General features: G+C 41.1%; 1 protein-coding gene across 1 annotated transcript in view; it reads left to right on the forward strand.

Moving 5' to 3' along the window:
* Nucleotides 1-20,611, forward strand: part of BRSK2 (BR serine/threonine kinase 2) — a 339,934-nt gene that overhangs the window by 277,796 nt on the left and 41,527 nt on the right. Inside the window, 4 exon segments of the mRNA XM_086612849.1 lie at nucleotides 5,224-5,388; nucleotides 6,121-6,218; nucleotides 11,472-11,622; nucleotides 15,489-15,554. Coding sequence (XP_086468975.1) covers nucleotides 5,224-5,388; nucleotides 6,121-6,218; nucleotides 11,472-11,622; nucleotides 15,489-15,554 — 480 coding nt within the window.

The raw sequence follows: 20,611 nt of genomic DNA on the forward strand, positions 1-20,611 counted from the left end.
GTGTTAAAAAGATACCTGTGAATGATCAGCAAAGAAATCCCCAACTAAGAGCCATATTTAGTTTGCTGTCCAAATGCTGCAGACAATCCCTTGTAATACCTTCTTGACAGGAAAGCTTTCGTTTGTTCCTTCTTGGCATCTTGGCTTTTCTCTGAAGTAGAAACAAAAATGATGATATTGATAAGTAAGCACCTGCGAACAAGAGCTTTTCTGTCTCATAATCCCTACTCTTTCTTCGCAGCAAGCTGAAGAGGCTGCTTCTGACCTTGTAACCTGTTGATGTGAGAGTAGTTCTGTGGCTTGATTAAAAGCAGCAGTCTTGACAGTGAAACAGGAGGTCTGTGAGAAAAGTACACACCTGTCTAGCGGTTTGGGTATAAGGAAGATTGATGGTTTTTAAAAGTGACCTTGCACTTTGTGTAGCCTTCATAGTATTTAAAGAAACCTAAGTAAATAACATCTTTTTTTATACTGATGATAACCTAATCAAACTAAGGAGAATACTTCACATATTAAACAAGGAAATGATGCTTTGATACATGCTTCTCGGGGTCAGCATACCTACAGGTTCCTCAGGTGGATGATAAGGAAAATCCTGCCTTCATAATCTTGTCATTACTCTTGGGAAATACTTGAGGAGTATATGAACTGATATTTAAGCCTGTCACCAGGAAAAAAAACCCACACCTTTGTTTTGATTTGTTTTGTTTTCTCTAATTCTACCTTATGGGCAACGTTCACTTCTGGATTTATCTGACTTCAATAGGTCCTGAGGGCATTCAGCAGTTTATTGAACAACATGGGTTTTTTCTTTGTTCACCTGAAATGGTGGCAGCACTCTGCCCATGGCTTTTTCATGCTCTCTACAGTTACCAGTTGACGTGGCAGCTTTTTAAACCAAAGAAGGACTGGCATGTTGTTTGCTGCAGGTATTTTTTTTTAGAACTCTCATGGATAAATGTAGGAGAAATGGAGGGGAATTGTAGTCTCTGAAACAGCCCTCCTGTAATGTCTTACTAGCAATTCCAGAAGTAAATGCTGTTTACATCAGACTGGATGGCTGATCGCCTCTGTTTCTTCATGGAGTGAAATCAGTTGGCTTTCTCTGTACTTTGATCAGAACTGGAAGAGGAAATAAAATGAAATGTCATTGATCACTTATATTATTATTCTAACTCTCCTCAAGATTTTTGCCTGGAAGTTCTCACCTGGTGGAGAACTGTTGTCCCAGGCTTACAGGCACAATTAGGCAGATGTTTCATTACTTTATTCTAGATTTAGAATTTGAATATATTTTTTCTGTGCAAACAAAAGCAGTTGAACATTTTCACATACTTCTCCATAAAGGTCAGACTCTCTGATGGGTGATACAGTAAACTGGTTTTTGCCCAATGGAAACAGCATCTGAGACTGTTTTCAGAAGTAGAAACTGAGTTTTACAAAGGCAAGTCTCCCCTAGACTCCCAATGTAGTCAATGCATAGAGAGAAAGGCTCTTCCAGAAGTCTGTTCAAATTGCCCAAAATGAAGTTTCTGCTCAAAATAGCTTTCTGAATAAGTCTCTCTCTCATTTTCTCTGTACTGGACATGGATTGACCTAAGTGGGTTAGCCTCCTTAGGCTAAATATAATCTGTGAATAACCCTGCCACCTCCAAAACTCAACTGCTTTCATCTGGTAATGTTTTGCAGCCTCTTTGCATTCATTTTGCCTGAAATATTGGTGCTGACAGTGAACGAGGGGTTTTAAGTGGTTTACTCTATGGCTGTTTTGCTCACATCTTTCATTTTTTCTTTCTTTTACACTACTGTTCTATGTAAAATCTTCATACTTTGTCATATATGGGTTACTGACCTGAAAGTTGTACTCAGAACATAGAAGTGATTTCACTTAATTCGTCAAATAAATATTAAGGCTACTGTAAAACTGAGGAGATTTAACTGCAGACTAGGCAGACAGAGAAAGAGGTCTTGAAAGTTGAAATCATGATTCACAAGCCTAAAAAAAGGAAAAAAGAAACCAAAAAGAAACCTTTCATCACCAGCCTCCAGTTCTTCTTGCTCTCCCACCCAAATTAATTCAGTGAGGTTTTTTAAGCCTTTTTAATTGAAATAATTTATTTTTACCTCAAGTGCAGGTTATCATAAATCAGCAAATAAACAGCAGTTATTTTCACATTTTTTTAATAAAGCAAGAGGGCAAATAAAATTGGCTGTTATGGTAAATGCCTACTCCTGGAACGCTGACTTATTGCCCTAATTGTGAAGGTACCAAATTTAATAAAATCAGAAAAAGAGTAACTGTACCAGTTCTGCCTTTGCTTTGCACTCATGCAAATGTGCATCTCGGTGAGATTCACAAGCGAATTTCATGGAGACACTAAAAAGTCCACCCTGGTCTGGAATCACAGCCATTGTACGCCCCGATCCTCACAAAAGAGGATGGGTTTTAAAGCAGCAATTACATTCATGCGGGCCTTTAAAAAATATACATGATTTGCAGTATTCATCGTGTGACATTGTTTGGTGTCTATGGGGGCTGAAATGCAACAAATTTGTCACTCTGTGCTAGACTGAGGATGGAACAAGCCATGCAGTCGTGCCAATCACAGCCCAGAGCCGGTGATTTTCGTTTCCTGAAGCACTGAGTTGCGTTGCCAAATGACGAGGCACCTCTTTGCAGATTTTGCTTGCACCTGAGGAGGAGGTGTGAAAATTCCTGACTATGTCTGAGGCTGACCAGATGCAGGGCATAAGGAAAAGCTACTTTTCAGTGCACAGAAAATGACAAGCTGTGCTCTCTAGAAATGGCTCACACGCTGATTGACTCAAAAGAAGCTTGGAGGTGATATTCTGCTATAGACTAGGGCAACTAGTAGGAAACCCAGATTTTCTGGAAGTTTTCAAAAACAATAATTCTTTTTAATCTCATTAAATTACCTTAAGGACATCTGCTTGTAACATATAATGAATCTCATTAATTTTAAGTCAATATTTAAAAGTGAACTGCAGATCATTAAAAAGCAAAAACACTCAGCTGCTGTTCGGAGGTCCATCCTGCAAGAATTTATCTTGATGACAAGATCATCACTGGCTTTAATAGTGCAGGTTATGATCTAATCATTGCTTATTAGCTGCTGAGAGCTAGATCCTGATCCTAAGAGGTAGGAGTAGCTACCTCTTAAAGACAGGGCACTCAAGGAGTAAGATTTTCCTTTAGTTGAACAAGGATTTTTGAATCCAGCCCTTAGATTCAGAAGCATGATGTCATTGCAGAAGGCGTAGACACTTGTGCGAGACTCCAGTGGAGCGTCAGAAGCTGAGTTTTAGTGGTTTGACACACAAGAACAACTCCCAAGGAGCAGATTGTTTCTCTGTCCTATATATTCTACTTCCAGCCTCCTAAAGTGAATAAAACTGAGCAGGGGGTGTGTGAGTGCTCAGTGTAAGAGAAGTGGGGTCTGACCCATGTTGTCATGACCCATGTAATGCACACCAGAGTCTGACTCTGTGACGTGTATCCAGAAAGGGCTTGGCACATTTTCACTGCTTCAAGAGAAGATAAAACTAAAATTTCCAAGTCTTTCTGTGAGTGATGTCCCACAAACATGGTTAACAGAGCAGATGCCTCACAACTGCATTTCAACTTGCTTAAAAATAAATTGCAAGTAGCACCCAGCAATCTCCTGTGATTAAGGAGTAGCATGTAACTGTTCTAGTGTCAGGGCCCTGGCTGCAATGACTTAGTATTGCCTTCTTACCTTGAAGGAAATAATTTGCTTTGGCTCTCTTTTTGGTGCACTGACTGAGACCTCGAGCTCATGCATATGATCCTATCAGAGTTGCTTTCTAACCTACTCATGAAAAATTAGGGGCATTTGAATTGGAGGTCCTTTTTCTATGTAGATACTTGGATAGCTCACATCTGAGCCCGGGGCATTTTGAGCCATGCGAGTAAGTTCACAAGTTGCATTCGCCTTATTTTGCCAGCATCAAAAAGAAGAACATCTTCCCCAAAGACAGCCCCATAAACAGCAAACACTGACATCTGATGCAGTTTAAATATTCCCAAATCCTGTTACCCACCCTGGGAGCCTGGGCCCAACAGTCTCACATTTACATCGCATAAAGGAAAGGGAGGACCTCACCGACAGAGTAGGAAAACATCAACATCGGAAGGGAGTACCTCACCCAAAGCATATGAAAACCTCGACATCGTACAAAGCATCCATTGAGAAATAGCAAAGATTCAGGGGAGACAGTTTCTCCAACCAAAATACCACCACCGCCAAACCCACCTCTTTGGGTGAATAGAGTTTAAATAAATTGCTCCCTGCCTTCCTGAGCAAAATCCAAGGATATTCAGCGTGCCTGCAATATATATCATTCAGTCAGTTATAGATACCTTGACACCTTGACCTTTTTCTTACAGTTACAGCTTTTAATTGCAACAAATAATCAATATTTCCTGAGTCTAGTGAATGGGGTGAGGTTATTATGCAGAAATCTTGTGTTAACTACTTTTAAAAGAGAGATGTACTCTACCGCTAATGATGTGTTCCTAGGTCTTCCGCTGACCTCCGACATCACACGTGGGCCACAGTTTTCAAATTTGCATCTCTGAAAAGAAGCAGAGATTGTCATAAATAAACAGCCTGGTTTCCCCAAAAACCTTTTAACGTGTGTCAAGTGGGGACCTGAACACTGAGGTCTCTTAATCCCTTTGGAAGCTTTAAAGAACAAAACTGTTGCAATGGGAATTGGTGAAAAGCAGTCATGGTTTGTTCATAGCTTCTTCTTTGAAAGAGGATCGTTCGACTTGCACTTTTCAGCCTGGTAGCCTGAGGTCTGTCCCACTGATGAGACAGCATCTCTAAAACCACATAGTGTTTTATAAATGTTTGGCATTAGGACGCTGAACATCTGCTTAAATTATGAGGGCACTGGTAAGTGAAGTTCCTACTGCCTTTCTGACTGAACGCGGACATTTCTCATTAAAGACCCAAATCCACAAGGTGCTGGTCACTCTTAGCCTTCACAGCAGTTTCTTCTGAAAAGAATATCTGCCTAGTTGCGAGCCCTGGTCTCTCAGTGGGAATTTAACAAGCTATTTCCATCTGTTGCTGCAGGCTGTGTTTCAGAGTACGGGTTCATTTGTGACTCATGTTTCTTTTCTCTCCTTCTTTCCCTGCCCCTTTTCTCTCTCTCATCTTCTTTCCTCTGCAGAGGGGGTAAGAACGAGCCAGAACCAGAGCAACCAATCCCTCGAAAAGTGCAGATTCGTTCTCTCCCTTCCTTGGAGGATATTGATCCAGACGTGTTAGATAGCATGCACTCGTTAGGCTGCTTCCGTGACCGAAATAAACTCTTACAGGACTTGTTGTCGGAAGAGTAAGCACTTGCTCAGTCTTCATATCAGTTGGGTGTCCACGGGCTGGGATGCTTATAAACCTGGGGAGAGGTAGAGATCACTTTAACATGTCTCTCACTTTGAGGGACCAGTAGCAATGTCTGACCCTCGGGCTGCTGATTTGCTAGTGAGATGTTGGGAGCAAGCACTGAGCCTTTCTTGCAGCGTGTGTCAGAACCTCAGAGCCTGACCAGCAACAGAGGCATGGTGCTGTCTCTTTCCTTGCTGACAGGCAAGGTCACTTCATGAAAAGATGGGCCATGCAGTCTGGATGGGGAGGTATTAATGCTGTTATTGGTGTTGGATACGCCTTCGTTGGCAAATTTGTATTTATTTCAAGCTCACCCCTGAGAGCTGGTGTATTTCCTGAGGTGTTAAGAGGGACACGTAATGAAAAGAGCACTTAGAGGCTCAGGAGACCTCTCTTGCTGCCACTCTTGGTTTGGACTTCCTGTGGACACGCTGTCTTGTCTGTCCTATGCCTCTGTTCTGTGTGTGTGACATGGGAATCGTATTTCCTTTTCTCACAAGCTGCTTGTTGGAGACAGCAAGGTTCTCAAAAGCTTTGTGGGTTGTTTATCTAGCTGGCAGGTAGATGACCATTTCCAGCTTATTTAGAATAACTGTGACTGTTGGTTTGATGAGAAGGATTTATCTACATGTTGATGTTTTTTTCTCTTCAAATTTAAAGATTTTTTTTTTCTTTTTTTCAGAGAAAACCAAGAGAAAATGATTTATTTTCTTCTGCTTGACCGGAAGGAGAGGTATCCTAGTCATGAAGATGAGGATCTTCCCCCTAGAAATGAAATAGGTACTACACATATGACCTCTGTCACCATGAACTCATCTCAACTAATTCCTTGTTGCCTTTTTTTTTTTTTTTAATATATACCCAAACCCTAGCATCACTGTTCCCTTCCCACTGAAACGGTGTACAGCATTGGTGAGAATCCTCAGCCTGAGGTATGCAGGTCTGTTCTGTGGTTGAACTCAGCAGCTTCATTTTTCAGGACATGTCTGTTTCACAGTGCAGAAACATTCAAGTTGATCTTGAACCAGATCTTAAAAAATATCATGTATATCATGTGGACCCACTAGCTGGCTCTGCGCAAGCAGATGATGTTTAGAAGCAGTGGCAGAATTTTCTGATTACTAATCTACATGCAGTATTGCAGAAATGCTGCTCCTGGACTTGAGCTACTAAGACTGTGTAGCATTGCAACCCTATGGAGTTATATATGTACACATTCTCTTATCTGCAGGTAAATATGTACACTGTGGAAAGTATGAATAATAACACTTATCTGTTTATAGTACCTACATCAAACTCTCATGTGTTTAGAATATCTTAGAAAGATATCTTTAAAAGCTTTATGTGCAGTAAGAGAATATATCTTATAAAGTTCTTGTGATACGACTTTATTCCTGAAGAATTTTTCCTTAGTATTTTAAGGTATTGCTGATCACCAAGGGCTTCACTAATTTAGACAAGAGGAAAAATGCTTTCCAGAGGAGCTAACTATATAAGTGACTCTTGCTGTGCAGAGTGATGAAAGTAAGGATTGATAATAATAAAGGATTAGTCACTTCTATCAATGACCTGAAATAGCATTTTTACATAGTAGTGTTGTGATTTTCAGGTATTATATTTCAGCACTTTGAAGGCTAGAAGCAAAGTGCTCATTATTTTAACTGGAAAGCCTGGAATCTCTCAAGCCTACAGGGCAGTGGTATATTGAACTATAAGTTTGTTAATACTCCGTTGAATTATTACCTTATCCAAGTTCCAGGCTCCAGGCCCTATAATTTTGCAGAGAAATCTCTTCTATGGGAGAAGAGATGGAAATTCTTAGTCAACACAGTAGTTTTTGAACTCTTACCTGGATGGAGCTACAGAGACCATGTTAGCAGGGAACCTGATGAAGATGGGTAGATGTGCCAACTGCAGGTCTTGTGGTCAAAAGCCCCTCATACAGTGCAGTTTGTCATCTAGCACTTTACTAATCAGCTTTTGACTCAAACATTATCATGCCATGTAATGACACCATCATCTTGTTTTAGAAATGCTCTTGTCATAAGAAAAGAAGCAAGGTGACTCTAGAATCTTCATATCCAGTATGTAAGTGAATACATGGCTATGCCCTAAATACATCATAAATCTCTCTTCCACATGCCAAAATATTTTCATGGTTTGAACTGAAATACTATGCTCCACTCTTGTGGTTTTTTTGTACAAGGGGTGGAAACGTTCCCCAACAGAGAAACACTACTCTGAATGTATCATTGTGTCTCGTCAGCACGTTTTAGACTCTTTTGAGCATTATTCTTTGAGCGTCTGTAGGTTGTTTTTCCTCTTCCACAGGAGATTTCCCCTCCTCTCTTCCCAGCAGTAGCTCTGAGAACATGGGGCAAGGTTTAATTAAGAGCAGTCATGCTTCTGATGAATATCTCGTCATTAGCCATTAGCCTTGCACAAATAAAGAAGAGCAGAGAAAAAGTAACAGATTTAATAACAGCAGCTTGAAGAAACCACATTCATGAGTTGTTCATTGCCTGAGCTCTCGCCAAAAAAAAAAAAAAAAGAAAGTGCATCTCAGAGTATTTTACTTTTTCCTCTTTCTTTGCATGTTAGGTCTCAGAAAGAATGGATGCAGATAAAAATAGGGCCAGCTTAGGCTGACGCTCTCTTCTGGTGTCCCTTTTGTCTGTTTCAGCTATACGAGGCCTTCTCAAAGGGCCACCTTCACCATCTTTTCGAGTCCAGCGCCATTTTCTTTACCTGAAAACACAGAAATTACAAACTTCTCAGTAAAATGAATGAATGTTAACTAATTTCTCCTTGAGGAAAAGGCTTTTGTGGGGTGGAGTTTCTTAATAAACCAGAGAGCAAGAGTTTGGGCCAGAATAGCCATATAGGATATAGGTGCCTCATCCAAACTCAGAAGTTGAACCTTTAATTCCCACCTTCCAGTTGATTGGATCATTACCTGTACAATTCTCTCTTCCTCTGTAAAAATCCTTAGGAATGGCTTCACTTTTATGCTGTGAAATAAAAGGAAAATGCATCCTCAGAACTATCACAGATCCAGACTAGGACTTGATTTCACCAGGTTGGATGAGGCATTGAGCAACCTGATCCAGTGGAAGGAGTCCTTGCCCGCAGCAGAGGGGTTGGAACTAGATAATCTTTAAGCTCCCTTCCAATTCAAACCATTCTATGATTCCGTGATTTCCGGAGAGTCAAGAAAAGAAGGACAAACACTGGAGGTTTTCCTATTTTTAATTCCTGTGCTTCTGCAAAATCTCTACTGCTTTTAAATGACAACACTTTATTCTTTATGGCAGGACGGCTGTGTATTTAACTATTTCTTTACTATCTGTAGACTGGACAGTGGTGACAAACTCGATGCCCTGTCATTTCTTACTCAGACCCTTTTAAAAAATACATACAATACTTGCTACCCTCAGCCATGTATAGTGTCGGATTGTAGCCGATTTTGAAGAGGAATCACATACCTTTATTAGAAGCTCAGCCACATTCATGCAAGCTTCTGGATGTGTTTTCTATCAAGCTTTTGTGAATTGCTGATGTTGCATTTATATATGCATATATATGTTGCATATATGTTTCACCACCTGCTCTTTTTGCTTAGTCTCTCTCTTTGATGGTTTAAAATACAGATTGGAAATCAATATGTTCCATCATCTTGAGCAGCAAGGACTGATATAAAAGAACCATTTAACTTGTTAGCGATATCCTTCTCCTCCTTAATTGTTCTGTTCGTTCCCTCATGATCCCTCTGGCTACTGTCCTTCTCTCAAGCTTTCTCTTTCTGATAGGTATACAAAACACTGTTATACAAGTCTTTAGCTAATCCATCTTCAAATTTCTTCTTCGCTGTCTTTTAATGTCTACCTTATATTTGGCCTGTCACTTTTGTAAGCGTCACTCAGCTGAATTTCCATTTGCTGAAGTTGTCTGTTTTGAACATGCTTGGATCAAATTGCCTTTTAAAATATCGTTCATAAAATGTTTTTCCTGCCTTTTTCCATCTTTCTTGTTTAGACTCTATTATTAACTAACATTGATGCAGTCTGTGCCTACTCATCTCCATTCTTTTGACATTAGCTGCTTTCTTCATCTTCCTTCTTCCTTCTTTTTCCTTTCTTTTAAACTGCAGTCATCCACCTTCCTTTCTGATGTCTGATATTCCTCTTCAAACTTGTATCAACTCTCTGTTGTTGATTCCAGACTTAATTACATTGTCATTTTGTGTGTTACTCGGCTTTAGTCACACTTCTGATACCAGCAGTTGTTCTGTGGGATGAATCCTTTCTCATTCTTTGAACTTCTTTGAAGAAGCAGAAGTTTGAAATGTCTGAACCTTTTCCCAGCTTACTTTTGACCACTTACACATGTGCAGCTGAAGTCACACAGTATAACTGCTTTATTAGGTTTATCTCCCTTTGTTTTTCCCTTAACTTTATGCACGATATTTTTTTCCTAATCTGGAGGTCATTGCCCCTACTAGTATTTTCTACTGCCTTTTTATTACTGGACGTAGTTTGAAATGGAGTGAGATAAAACTGCTTTTTAATTCTAGTTAGTTTTTCAGAGGAACATTATTACTAGCAATACAAAGAATGTTTGCGTTATACAGTAATACAACAGTCATTCGTGATCACTAGTCCATTTGCATTTGAGCTGTCTTCGCTCATGCTCCTTGTTTCAAGAATAAGGCCTGCCTTCAAGGGATCTGGTTCTAAAAAACATGACGCGAGAGGGAGAAGAAACAAGCAAGTAGATGGAGAGTGTGAGGAGGGCAAGAGAATAAACAATGCCATCAGACTAGGCAGTAGAGATAGAGTTGTCAAATGTGGTATTTCTGGTTTTACAAAGGACTCCTGGCAGAGAAAGAAAGCTTAGGGGCCAGGCGCTGTAAGTTTCTTTCTAACTGCAGGGGTGAAGGATGCCTTTTTTTACAGGTGGTCACTCTCCACTAAAATTAAAAATGTGTCTATAAATAGAAGCAGGGATCTGAAATAGCCCAACCAAAGAAAAGAAAATCCTTCTGTATTTTTTTTTTCTGCCTTCCTCCTCTTTACTGTTTTGATGCCAGGAGAGATGTTACTAATAAAACATCTCAGGAGGTCCGTGTTTGGTTCCCTGCTTCACCGTCGAGGTGTATATGGTTGGGCAAGTCACCTTCTGCAATGCAGTTTGGTATCTAAGGACTCTTTCCAGAGCAATTTAGGTGCTCCTCAGAACCTCAGTAAATGTTTATCAGCACCTTTAGGAATTAATTGCCTTTATGTATCTCATTCTTATACCTCAGTTTTCACTCTGCAAAATCAAAGTAGCACTTCAGTACCTCATAGAAATGTTGCACAATAAAAAGTGTAAAGCACTTCGGTTACTATAACAGTAAAAGCTGTATGATGACCTCAAATAAATTTTAGCAGCTCTCATTAGAGATCTTCTCAGGTAGGCAAGGATGTTTAATTTGTAATACTGAAGGAGGAAAAATATAAAGCAGTGGGGAAAATCTGAAATCCAATCTTAAAGATGCAAAAAAAAGGGTATGTTTTCAGAGGAGAATGCAATTCTGATTTTGGAGTGTACTCATGTCCCTGTGTCACATTTAATCTAGCTAGCAGGGACATCGAAGGCAAGCTTTAGCAACCTGAGTACATGCACAGGATCCCTAGATGGCTTATACTCTGGCTAACAGCTTGTGATATAGCCCATGCTGTCATCTTGTTATTACTGTTATCAGCTTTGTAAGGTAATTTCTGCAGCTGTACTATAGCTGTACCTTTATTTTACAAGACTCATCTGTTCAGGGCAGTAGCAGCGCTCCTTCTCTCTGTAGATGGATTGCAGCTTATGTCTTAATGTTTGTAAATTCGGAAGAAGGGAGAGACTGCAAGTGTGCATCTCCATCGTGAAGGTATCTGTCTCTGTAGGGAGGTGTGAGAGTGAGATTGTTAAAAGAGGATGTAACTCACCTGTCTGAGGTAAGTCACAGCCGAATTCAGCTGACCGTGTTTTCTTTTCATAAAGATCCCCCCAGGAAGCGTGTGGACTCCCCAATGCTGAACAGGCATGGGAAGCGGCGGCCAGAAAGGAAGTCGATGGAGGTTCTCAGTGTGACAGATGGTGGCTCCCCAGTCCCTGCTCGCAGAGCTATTGAAATGGCACAACATGGACAGAGGTGGGTCTCTCCTTTACCCAGGAGCCTTGCCTGTCTGGGTTTGCTACCCGCTTTTGTGTTATACATACAAAGAAGCTGTGGAGCTTTTCTGTTCGCACCAGCACTCATTACAACTTCCAAGCACATTTGCAACACGATCTGGCAGCCAGCAGCACTTACACACACAGGACCAGAAGTCCTGCCAGGACCTTAAGGGTTCTGTTCACTTGCAGCTATTGCTCAGGAAACCACCACGTCCTCTGGGCAAGATCCATCTCACCTCTTTTTAATTGTTGAGAACATAGGCGTTCAGTCTAAGCTTGTGATTCAGGCTGTCACTCTAGGCAATGGGGACAGATGAGGGCTTTGGAAGGTCACAGATACATATGTCCTCTGTTCAAACAGTCTTGGACAGATAAATTGCCCTCTGGTTGTTCCTCTCTGTCTCCGTAGCCTAACACAGGAAGCTAGATTACTATCTTGGATTAGGTGTGTAGCTTTTGGGCACCTGAAGTGAAACGAGATGAACCCCACCCTCCATGTCATCAGAAGAAGCTTGAATCTGAAAAGCCCTGTCCAGGCATCTGTAGATACCTCTAAAACGTGCTGTCAGAGGCAGCATGCGTCTGACCCACATAAATTACCACATGCCTGTAAAGTGATGGAATATGTGTAATTTTGCCTCTTTTCTATCAAAGAAAGTGTCAGTCTTGTGGAGAAACAGCAGAGGAAAATGGTGTCTCCTCAGGGCAGGTTCTAAGAGAGTAAGTGAACTGTGGAAGTTCACTTATGTGAACTATGGAAGTTGCTTCCTCAGTCCCTATGACTAGCCTAAGGGAAGCACATGCATTTGGATTCACACTTCCATAAATCAATCAAGATAAAAGAACACTTCACATGTATGTATGCTGATGATGCTGTAACTTTTGTTTCAGCTTTATGACATGAGTTCTTTGTTCAGCTGTTAAGAGCTGCTCACAAAGAGCCTGCTGTGCCCAGAAACTCCCTTTGATGTCTGAGAACTGGGTGAAAAACATGAAATAATTTCATGACCAGAGACCTTTAGAATTGCTGGAGAGTTTTGCTGGCAACTGTTACAGTTCTATCTACAGTGAGGAAAAAGTGAAGATTTACAGAATCTTCTAGGACTTACTGTTTCAGAGTGGATATGTGGCTTTGACATACACTGCCATAAAGATGTTTCGTTGTAGTGTAGATTGGAAACCTGTCCTGAATATGTGTTTTGCTTTGATGTGAGGTCTGGGCGAAGGAGGTGTTCAGGACAGGGTGTGCTCAGTGTTCCCCATAGGCCTCAGAGTGGTAAGGATGAACACAACACTGACAAGCCCTTGCGCACTCCTTATTCAGCTTGCGGTGTTTGATCTGGTACCTGTTAGATGCATGAAGCTCCCAGAGCCAGATGGAGATGCATCACTTGCCTGCACCCCAAGGCTGCCTGTGAGTTGCAGTACTCTGCAGCTGTTTACAGTAAGTGTCCCACTGGGTGGAACAACCAGGAGGTGTTAGATTGATCTCAGAGTTTTCGGAGAGCTGAAACCTTCTCTTCCAGCTCTCAGCTTTGGCTTTGGATTCAAAAGTCTGAAGAGGCAAAGCTGTGTCTTGCTATCTAAATTATTCCTTTTGCTTTTAAATGTCTCACTCAATTCTGAACACGAGGAAACAATTGAAGTGAAAAGGTCTGAGATGAGTTCAGAGCAGAGACAAATCCAGGCTACATATCAGTAAAGAAGAGCTTTGGCTTACAGAGAACGTAAAACCTGCCAAGCACAAAAGAGATACAGGGCAATGCACAGCACAACTCAGGGCTGGACATAAAGGTGTGATTAAGGGTGGAGAAAGGGATGTAATAACACATGATTGATGATGATGGACTTAGTAGTGCTTGTTTTGGAAGGGGTTAAAGAGACGATGTTATTTTACTCCATGTGTGAGCTTCCATAATTCATACCATCCACATTCACAGATGACAATGGCACATTTTGTGTTGCTGGCAGTGCAGTCGTTTATAACGTGAACCGGTGGCTTCATTAACTAACACCACTGCATGGGGATTGTCTGGGGACGATGCATTGCTGATGGGGCACCATCTGTCAGAACAGTCAGTAACAAAATGACAAGTACCTTCCACCAAGAATGGGGGATTTTTAATGGCTAGTCACATATTATATTCCATGAAATGACCCACTGACAGTGGATTTTACAGCAGCAGAGCTTAGATCCCAGAGGTGGATGCTTTTTTAAGCATTACATTTGTTGGTCTCAACAGATGACTATTCAGTGCTTTTGTCCCACAGTAGGAAGAGAGGGAGGTGGGCCATGGAAACAGGTCTCCTGTTTAAACACAGATGACTCCTGTAAACATCCAGAGACACAGAGCCACTGCTTCTTTCTTGAACTGGCAGAGATACTCTGCTAACCAGTGGGCAGAACACACCCATGTGTCTTGTGATTTAGTCCTATTGTCCTCTTTCCCAGTAGTAAACAGATGTTTGCTTGCATAAAGGGGATTTATGTTATAACGTCTGGTTTATGTGTCTGCATGATGAACTGCACTTTTGATAACCGTGTGGGGACCCTACAAGTGTCTGGTCTTGGCTCGTTTAAGGGCATATCTTTCCACTGAGATTTGAAACTTGGCAGCCTTCAAACCTACAGGCTGAGAAGGTATTAAATGAAAAACATAGTCCTTCAGTGACTTAGTTTTGGATAACCGAGGAGGAGAACTCAGCACAAAGACTGCTTGTTGAGCTTACAGACTCCTTGAAATGCTTGTGCTGACCTCTCCAGGTGTTCTCCATTGGATCTTTGTATAAGGCAAAGTTAGTATGCACAAACACCAGCCACCCTAAAACTGGTGACAAAGTTTTGTTCATTCTTAGTTTTTCCTGCTAGTTGTCAACTAAACGGGTTCATAATTACATCTTAATTGCTTCTGCCGTTGTGGTATCCACACCTCTCAGACTATCTGGTATTTCATTGAAATGTCAAAAGAAAAGAGGTGGGTTCTGAGCTTAGTTTAACACCAGCTAATTTGTCCTTTGTGCCAAAATCACACAGACTCCGTGGAGAATTCCATGGGACCTAGAATCCCTCGGGGATATGCCAGAAATTTTCAGCAGCTTTGCTGTGAGAGTCCAAAAACTGTTCTAAAATGGGCTTCATTAACTATTCATTTTCTTCTGGTTATTGAAGTGGATAGCTTGCATGAAAGATCAGCTAGCATTAGGAAGCAGTGTTCTGTGAAACAGTGAAGAATGTTACCAGTGAAACATATTGCAGAGAGCCGCCCTTTTAGCAAAGCATAGGGAATTTTGCTTCTAAGCTTCAGGGATTTAGACCCAAGGCGATAAAGAAGGGCATTTCTCTGTACACTGAGTATAGGGAAGAGAGTTGGGAGTAAGTGGTAATGGACCCTACGAAATAGAATACAGAATGGATTACTGTTCCTCTAAGAGTCTCTGTAGTCTGATTTTAACCTTTTCCCAGTTTGTGCTTAGTGTTGAGGTCTTCTAGAAAAGTCTGAGTAATGAGCGCTTTGCGATTTGTGCCTTCAGGCATGTTCTATTTTCCCTGGACAATGTGACAAAGTAGATGGTACCTGGGTTTTCAATTGGATAAAGGAGAGCAGAGTTTACAAGTATGTATGGGGGAAGTCATCTTAGACCTCAGAAGTCAGAGGGAGATAATGAACTTCATCACTGTGTAGGCTTGAGCCATAGTTGGAAAGTGAAAGAAAGGTTTTTCAGAGCATTGCTTAAAAAGGGGAGGATGGGTTGGGGGACTGGGTGTCCAGCATTGCTTCAGGTGACTCTCTTTATAAATGTCCAAACTAGTAACTCTGTTTTCTCGCTTTGTTCCTGCCATAGTAAAACAATGTTCAGTAAAAGCCTGGATATCTCTGAAGCCAATCCCAAATTCAACAAAGAAGAAAGGTATAAACACTGACAATATGTTCCTCTCTTCTACCTCACTGCTGAGACCTTAAAGATGCAGTACTTACCTTCTCCATGTGGGGACATAGCTGTTCTCTCTTTAGAAAGAAACAAAAAGGGTGGGATATTTACAGCCCCACACTACATGTATTTTTGTACAGTACCATTCATTTGTGGCTATCCCAAATGCAGCCTGTGACTGTACCAATGTTTTCCCCACAAAAATTTTATCCTACTGCTACTTCTGGTTCAGTTCTGCCATAAGTGAGGATGCCCAGGGTGGAAAATGTATGTGGTAAGGCTGCTTTGGGAAGGACTGGAGTATAAAACAGTAGGAAAGCCCAGAGTGCTCCACTCCCAGCACTAGAAACAGCAGCACAACTGACTCAGTGGCAACAATGGTAGGAAAGTTTGGAAATCCTGCCTGACAGAGCAAAATATTAAGTGCCTATAGGTAAGAGTCAAACTCCTTAACACTACCCTGACTGCACTAGAGAACATAAGAGGAAAGGATGACCAACGAGAGAGCTTCTGCAGGATGATTCCAGTCTAGCAGTTCAAGTGACAGACGGTGAAGAATAACAAAAAGGGTGACTCCCAATTGTGAATAGAGGTGCAATGGAAGACATGCAGGTCACCAATTTAGAGAGTTTAAGTGGATTCGTGTGGGTCCATGAACAACAACAACGAAAAAAATTAGACTTTGGGGAAGGTTTTTAGTGGACATGTTGTTCTGAACATTTCAGTCTCAGAGGAAGATAATTTTTCTCTAATGGTAAAAGCTGTTGTCCCAATGGATAATTCTTTATCAAAATGTAATCCTTGTACATTTTGGACAAAAGCTTAGTTTACCCAGAGGTTAGGAGTGTTCAAAAAGGGGGAAGCAGTGGGTTCCTTAAAGGAACCTAGGGACTTGGCAAACCGTTCTTCTTTCCCATTCCCCTTTAACAGAAACCTTTCAATTTAAAGACAACTGTGGCCTTTAAGCCTCAGGAGACTTGTAGTATGTTTGAGGGACAGCCCCTGTTTTGGCCTTCTGCAGGCTGAGGCAGTCCTTCCTGGACAGTGTTTCAAGCCTTGAACCTGCCACAACAATGAAGTACATCGCGGGTCTGCAGGGGACGTTGTGCCTCGCAGGGTGTGTAAAGCACCCTCTTTAAGATGCCAAGATAGGAAGAAGCATTGGACCCAAACTGTTAGAAACCTCTACGTTTTACAGCTATGAAGAAGTGGCTATACAGACTTAGTGGCTGGATTTTCCTGGACTGTTACCATGGATATGGAAATTCCCATTCTTTTCTCTGATTCCCCCTATATGTAAGTTCTCTTCTTGAACATGTGGCACTTCTTGCATTAAAAGTTAGTCTGAAACTACTCCAAAGATGAGCTTTTCCACAGTACTTAAAAGTCAGGTCCAGTAAGAGAAGTGCAGAAATTTTTTCTGTGACAGGAGAAGGGTCTTTCAGCAGATGTTCCCAGCACCATTCATTGTTCCTTTGTCGTTCTCTAGCAGCTGCTACAGCTGTGTTAGGAGCGGAGGAAATGACCCTTCAGTAACTGCTGGGGGAATTTCTTAAATACACATGGGCATTTTGTGTTCCCTCTTGAAGGTGATATTTTTCAGACTACAGAAGGAGAAGCTTAGAGCACTGCATGAGGATCAGCCAAGGTCCTTCTCATTGAAGGATCAGGCTGATTTTTGGAGGATCACAGTCGCTGTGGTCTTACCTCCCTCCCACTTCCAAGAGTTAGGACAAAGGACCTCAATGGTGGGAAAATGAGAGGACCTGGATTCTGGGTCTGCAGACAGCCACATGAAAGGAAGGGATAGGTGGCGAGGAGAACCCCAGGAAAATGGGGCTAGCTAATCATGGTGGCCGTGAAATTTTTGGCCAGTGTTTAATTATCCAACTTTATGATGTCTTTTTTAAAGGAATACTGCATCTTTAAGGGTCCCTTCCCTCTAGATGCACATGGTTGTCTTAGTAGCTGAGGCCACTGTCCCTTTCTTTTTCTTTTTCTTTCTTTCTGACTTTCTCTTTCACCCCCTCTTTCAGTGCTTCTCTTCTTCTGTATCTGGGTTGCTGCAGCTCCGTAGTTCACTTGCTTCAGTATTGTAGGGAATGCACATGTCTGCGCTTCTGGGTCTATTTTGTCCTGGGATTGTTCATTTTTTTTAAACCTCATTTCCCTCTTCCTTTTCCCTATTGTCAATTTGCTTTCCATTCTCTTTGTTAACCTCTTCAGTACCTTCCCTGTTGGGAAAATGACTTGAAAGAAAAATTAATCAACCTTCTTGCACCCATTCTATTTACATTTTAGTATTCTGCATGTGCGAATATGGGTGTATTTTCTGTACAAATATACACACACGTTCCAATATACAATGGGTGTCAATTTGCTCTTCTCAGTTACATTGCTGCAGACGGATTGTACGGGTACAATGGAGGACAGAGTTTGTCCCTAAATATATACATATTTATGTATTTGTGTATATATGAATTAGATCTTACCCAAATTTGCACTCCAGGCCAAAATACAAATGGAGTGTCACTCAAACACATGAAAAGAACTTACTGTAATGCTTCTTTCCACTTCTCTATCAATGCATAGCACAACGGCCTTTTCCTTCTATTCTAACTATGCTTGAATTTTACCTTTTCTCAAAACTGCCTTGCATTGCCCAGCCCAGCATTTGCAATGTTGATGTAACCGGAAGCATGGCTAGTTGCACTGAGCAGTAAACTGTGAAATCTACTGGGCACATATTAAATTTGGCATTTCTGTTGGTGACCGTCTTGTGGAGAATGGATTTTCCTCACCCAGCCAGAGGTAGCTCTGGCAGCTTGGGAGCCTGTTACTGAAAATGGAGAGGATGAGAGAGAGAAAGAGACAGAGAGAAAAAAAGCACTGCAACTGACTTGAAAATAATTTGGCTTAATAACACACCAGATTTTTTTTTATTTATTTCTAATCTAATCTTTGTTAATGTGAAAAGGTGGTGATGTTTTCCTGAGTTTGCTTACCTGCATCCCTGAAAACTTAATAACCTGTCTATTCTTTTCCGCTTTGAATGCTTTGGTTAGTAGTGAAAAATTAAGAATACTGAAGTTTTTGATTGTCGCTAGACCTCAAAGTCAACATGCCAGAGATTCGTTCTGCTTTTAGAGCTGCTGTTTCAGACTCTTTTCAGCACAGCATTGATTTATTCTCCATTCACATTTGAAAGATTTTCTTTGCAACCTTTAAGACCCAGAGACTGAATTTATTTTGAATGAAAAATAAGATCCTGGAGCACAAGATGGCATCCACAGAGATAAGTGCTGGGTTGCTGAGCTGGTATGTTCTAGCTGATCTGAATTCCTGACTGTACATGACTAATAAGCCAGTATCAGAGCAGATTCACAACTAGAGCCACAATCTTGTACCCTGGGCTCCCAAGCTGGCTCAGAAATGCATGCTTTAATAACCAATATGTTTCACAGTTCATTCATAGCAAAAAATAGTACTTCTAACCAGGCCAGCTTGGGGGACAGAGGGACACTACGCTGAGCAAACTGGGGACGAAAAGAACAATTCCCTTGGTAACCATGCCTTATGTAAGAGACAGAAAAGAAATGCGGCATGAAGACTGAACCCCATTGCTCTGCCGACTGCTTTAATTGGGAAAATAAATTGCTGGGAAATTTTTTTTACGACCTTAGTATGTCCCTCTTCATATTCCCCAGTGCCAAAGTTGGATGTGTCTGCAATATTGTGAGCAGGACAAAAGTTATTTTCTAGTAAATTAAACTGTCCCCCTAGTGTTCCTGGTCTCTGAAGACATAGGCACCAATGGCAATAATTATGACCGTTCACTTCTCTGAACAGTGTTTCACTCTGCTTTTCCTACTCTTCTCTCCACCTGCCTCCACATCCCTCTCTCTTTCTTTCTCTCTCTTCCTCTCTCTTCCTTTTCCCTTTCCGAGGATGGCGAGTGCTGATCCATTGGGGTAAGCTCTAGTTTTGGATTATTCCTGTTGCGGGACCTGTTGTATCTTGTAGAGAAACTTTTCATTTGCACTTTACAAATACGGTACAGGCTGATATACTTCAGTGAATAAGGCTTTACAGCAGGGAGAGAGAGAGAGAGAGATGTGGGAAGAAGCATTTTTGGTGCTTTTGTGTGTATTGTGTGCTTTTATGTTGGAGTCACACTCCATATAATTTACTTTTGGGTTCTTTTTTATTCTCTTTATTTGTCTCTATGTTTCAATGTCTGTGGGCACAGAGAACTATCCTCAGACACTGTGCAGGTACCAGGACACCTTCTGAGAATGAAACTGCCTTCTCCGTTTAGTGCTTTTTGTATCTGGTACCTTCCAGTTAATTTTGATCCGAATTTATCTTTTTTTCTTCTTTTTTTTAAGATGAAGCTGAGTCCCATCAACGTTATTAAAAAATGCTGGGCGTTCCCTCTCTTTTTAGTGTATTGTTTTCTTAAGAGGTGAACAGATGGCCCCTAGAGACAGATATATCTTCAAAGCTCTTTATTTTCCTTAAAGAGGATATAGGTACAACTAGGAATGCAGTCACGCTTCAAATTAAAGTTCCATTTATAAATAACTAACAGAAGGAGAATATTTTATTAATAAATGATTTAATAAAAACATTATAATAGATCACTACAGACTACAGCAAAAGCTTACTGAGAGGGGACATATTGAGAAAGCTAATTAGCACCAGTAACATTTACTTCTCATGTTTGTAGCGTGCTTTACTATTTATTAATTCTTTCTAAACCATTTATAAATGGAACTTTAGTATAATTGGCCAATTAAGGAAGGTGGTGCTGTTTAACATCACCTTCTGTGTGTGCTGAAAGGAAGAAGAGGTGTGTTACCAACACCTGCGGTCCTTTCTTTGTGCTCTTTGTAAGGCTTCATCTTACAAGCAGTTATTACCATGAGTAGACCTTCTGACTTAAACATAAGTATTCCCAGTAAGAGGTGTTATAGTAAAGATTATTTGCACGGTTGGGACTGTAAGACAGTGGAGCATCAAAGGTGTTCTATTCA

The sequence above is a fragment of the Tauraco erythrolophus genome, chromosome 6 (assembly GCF_009769465.1).
Source record: "Tauraco erythrolophus isolate bTauEry1 chromosome 6, bTauEry1.pri, whole genome shotgun sequence".
In the NCBI taxonomy this organism is placed as follows: domain Eukaryota; kingdom Metazoa; phylum Chordata; class Aves; order Musophagiformes; family Musophagidae; genus Tauraco; species Tauraco erythrolophus.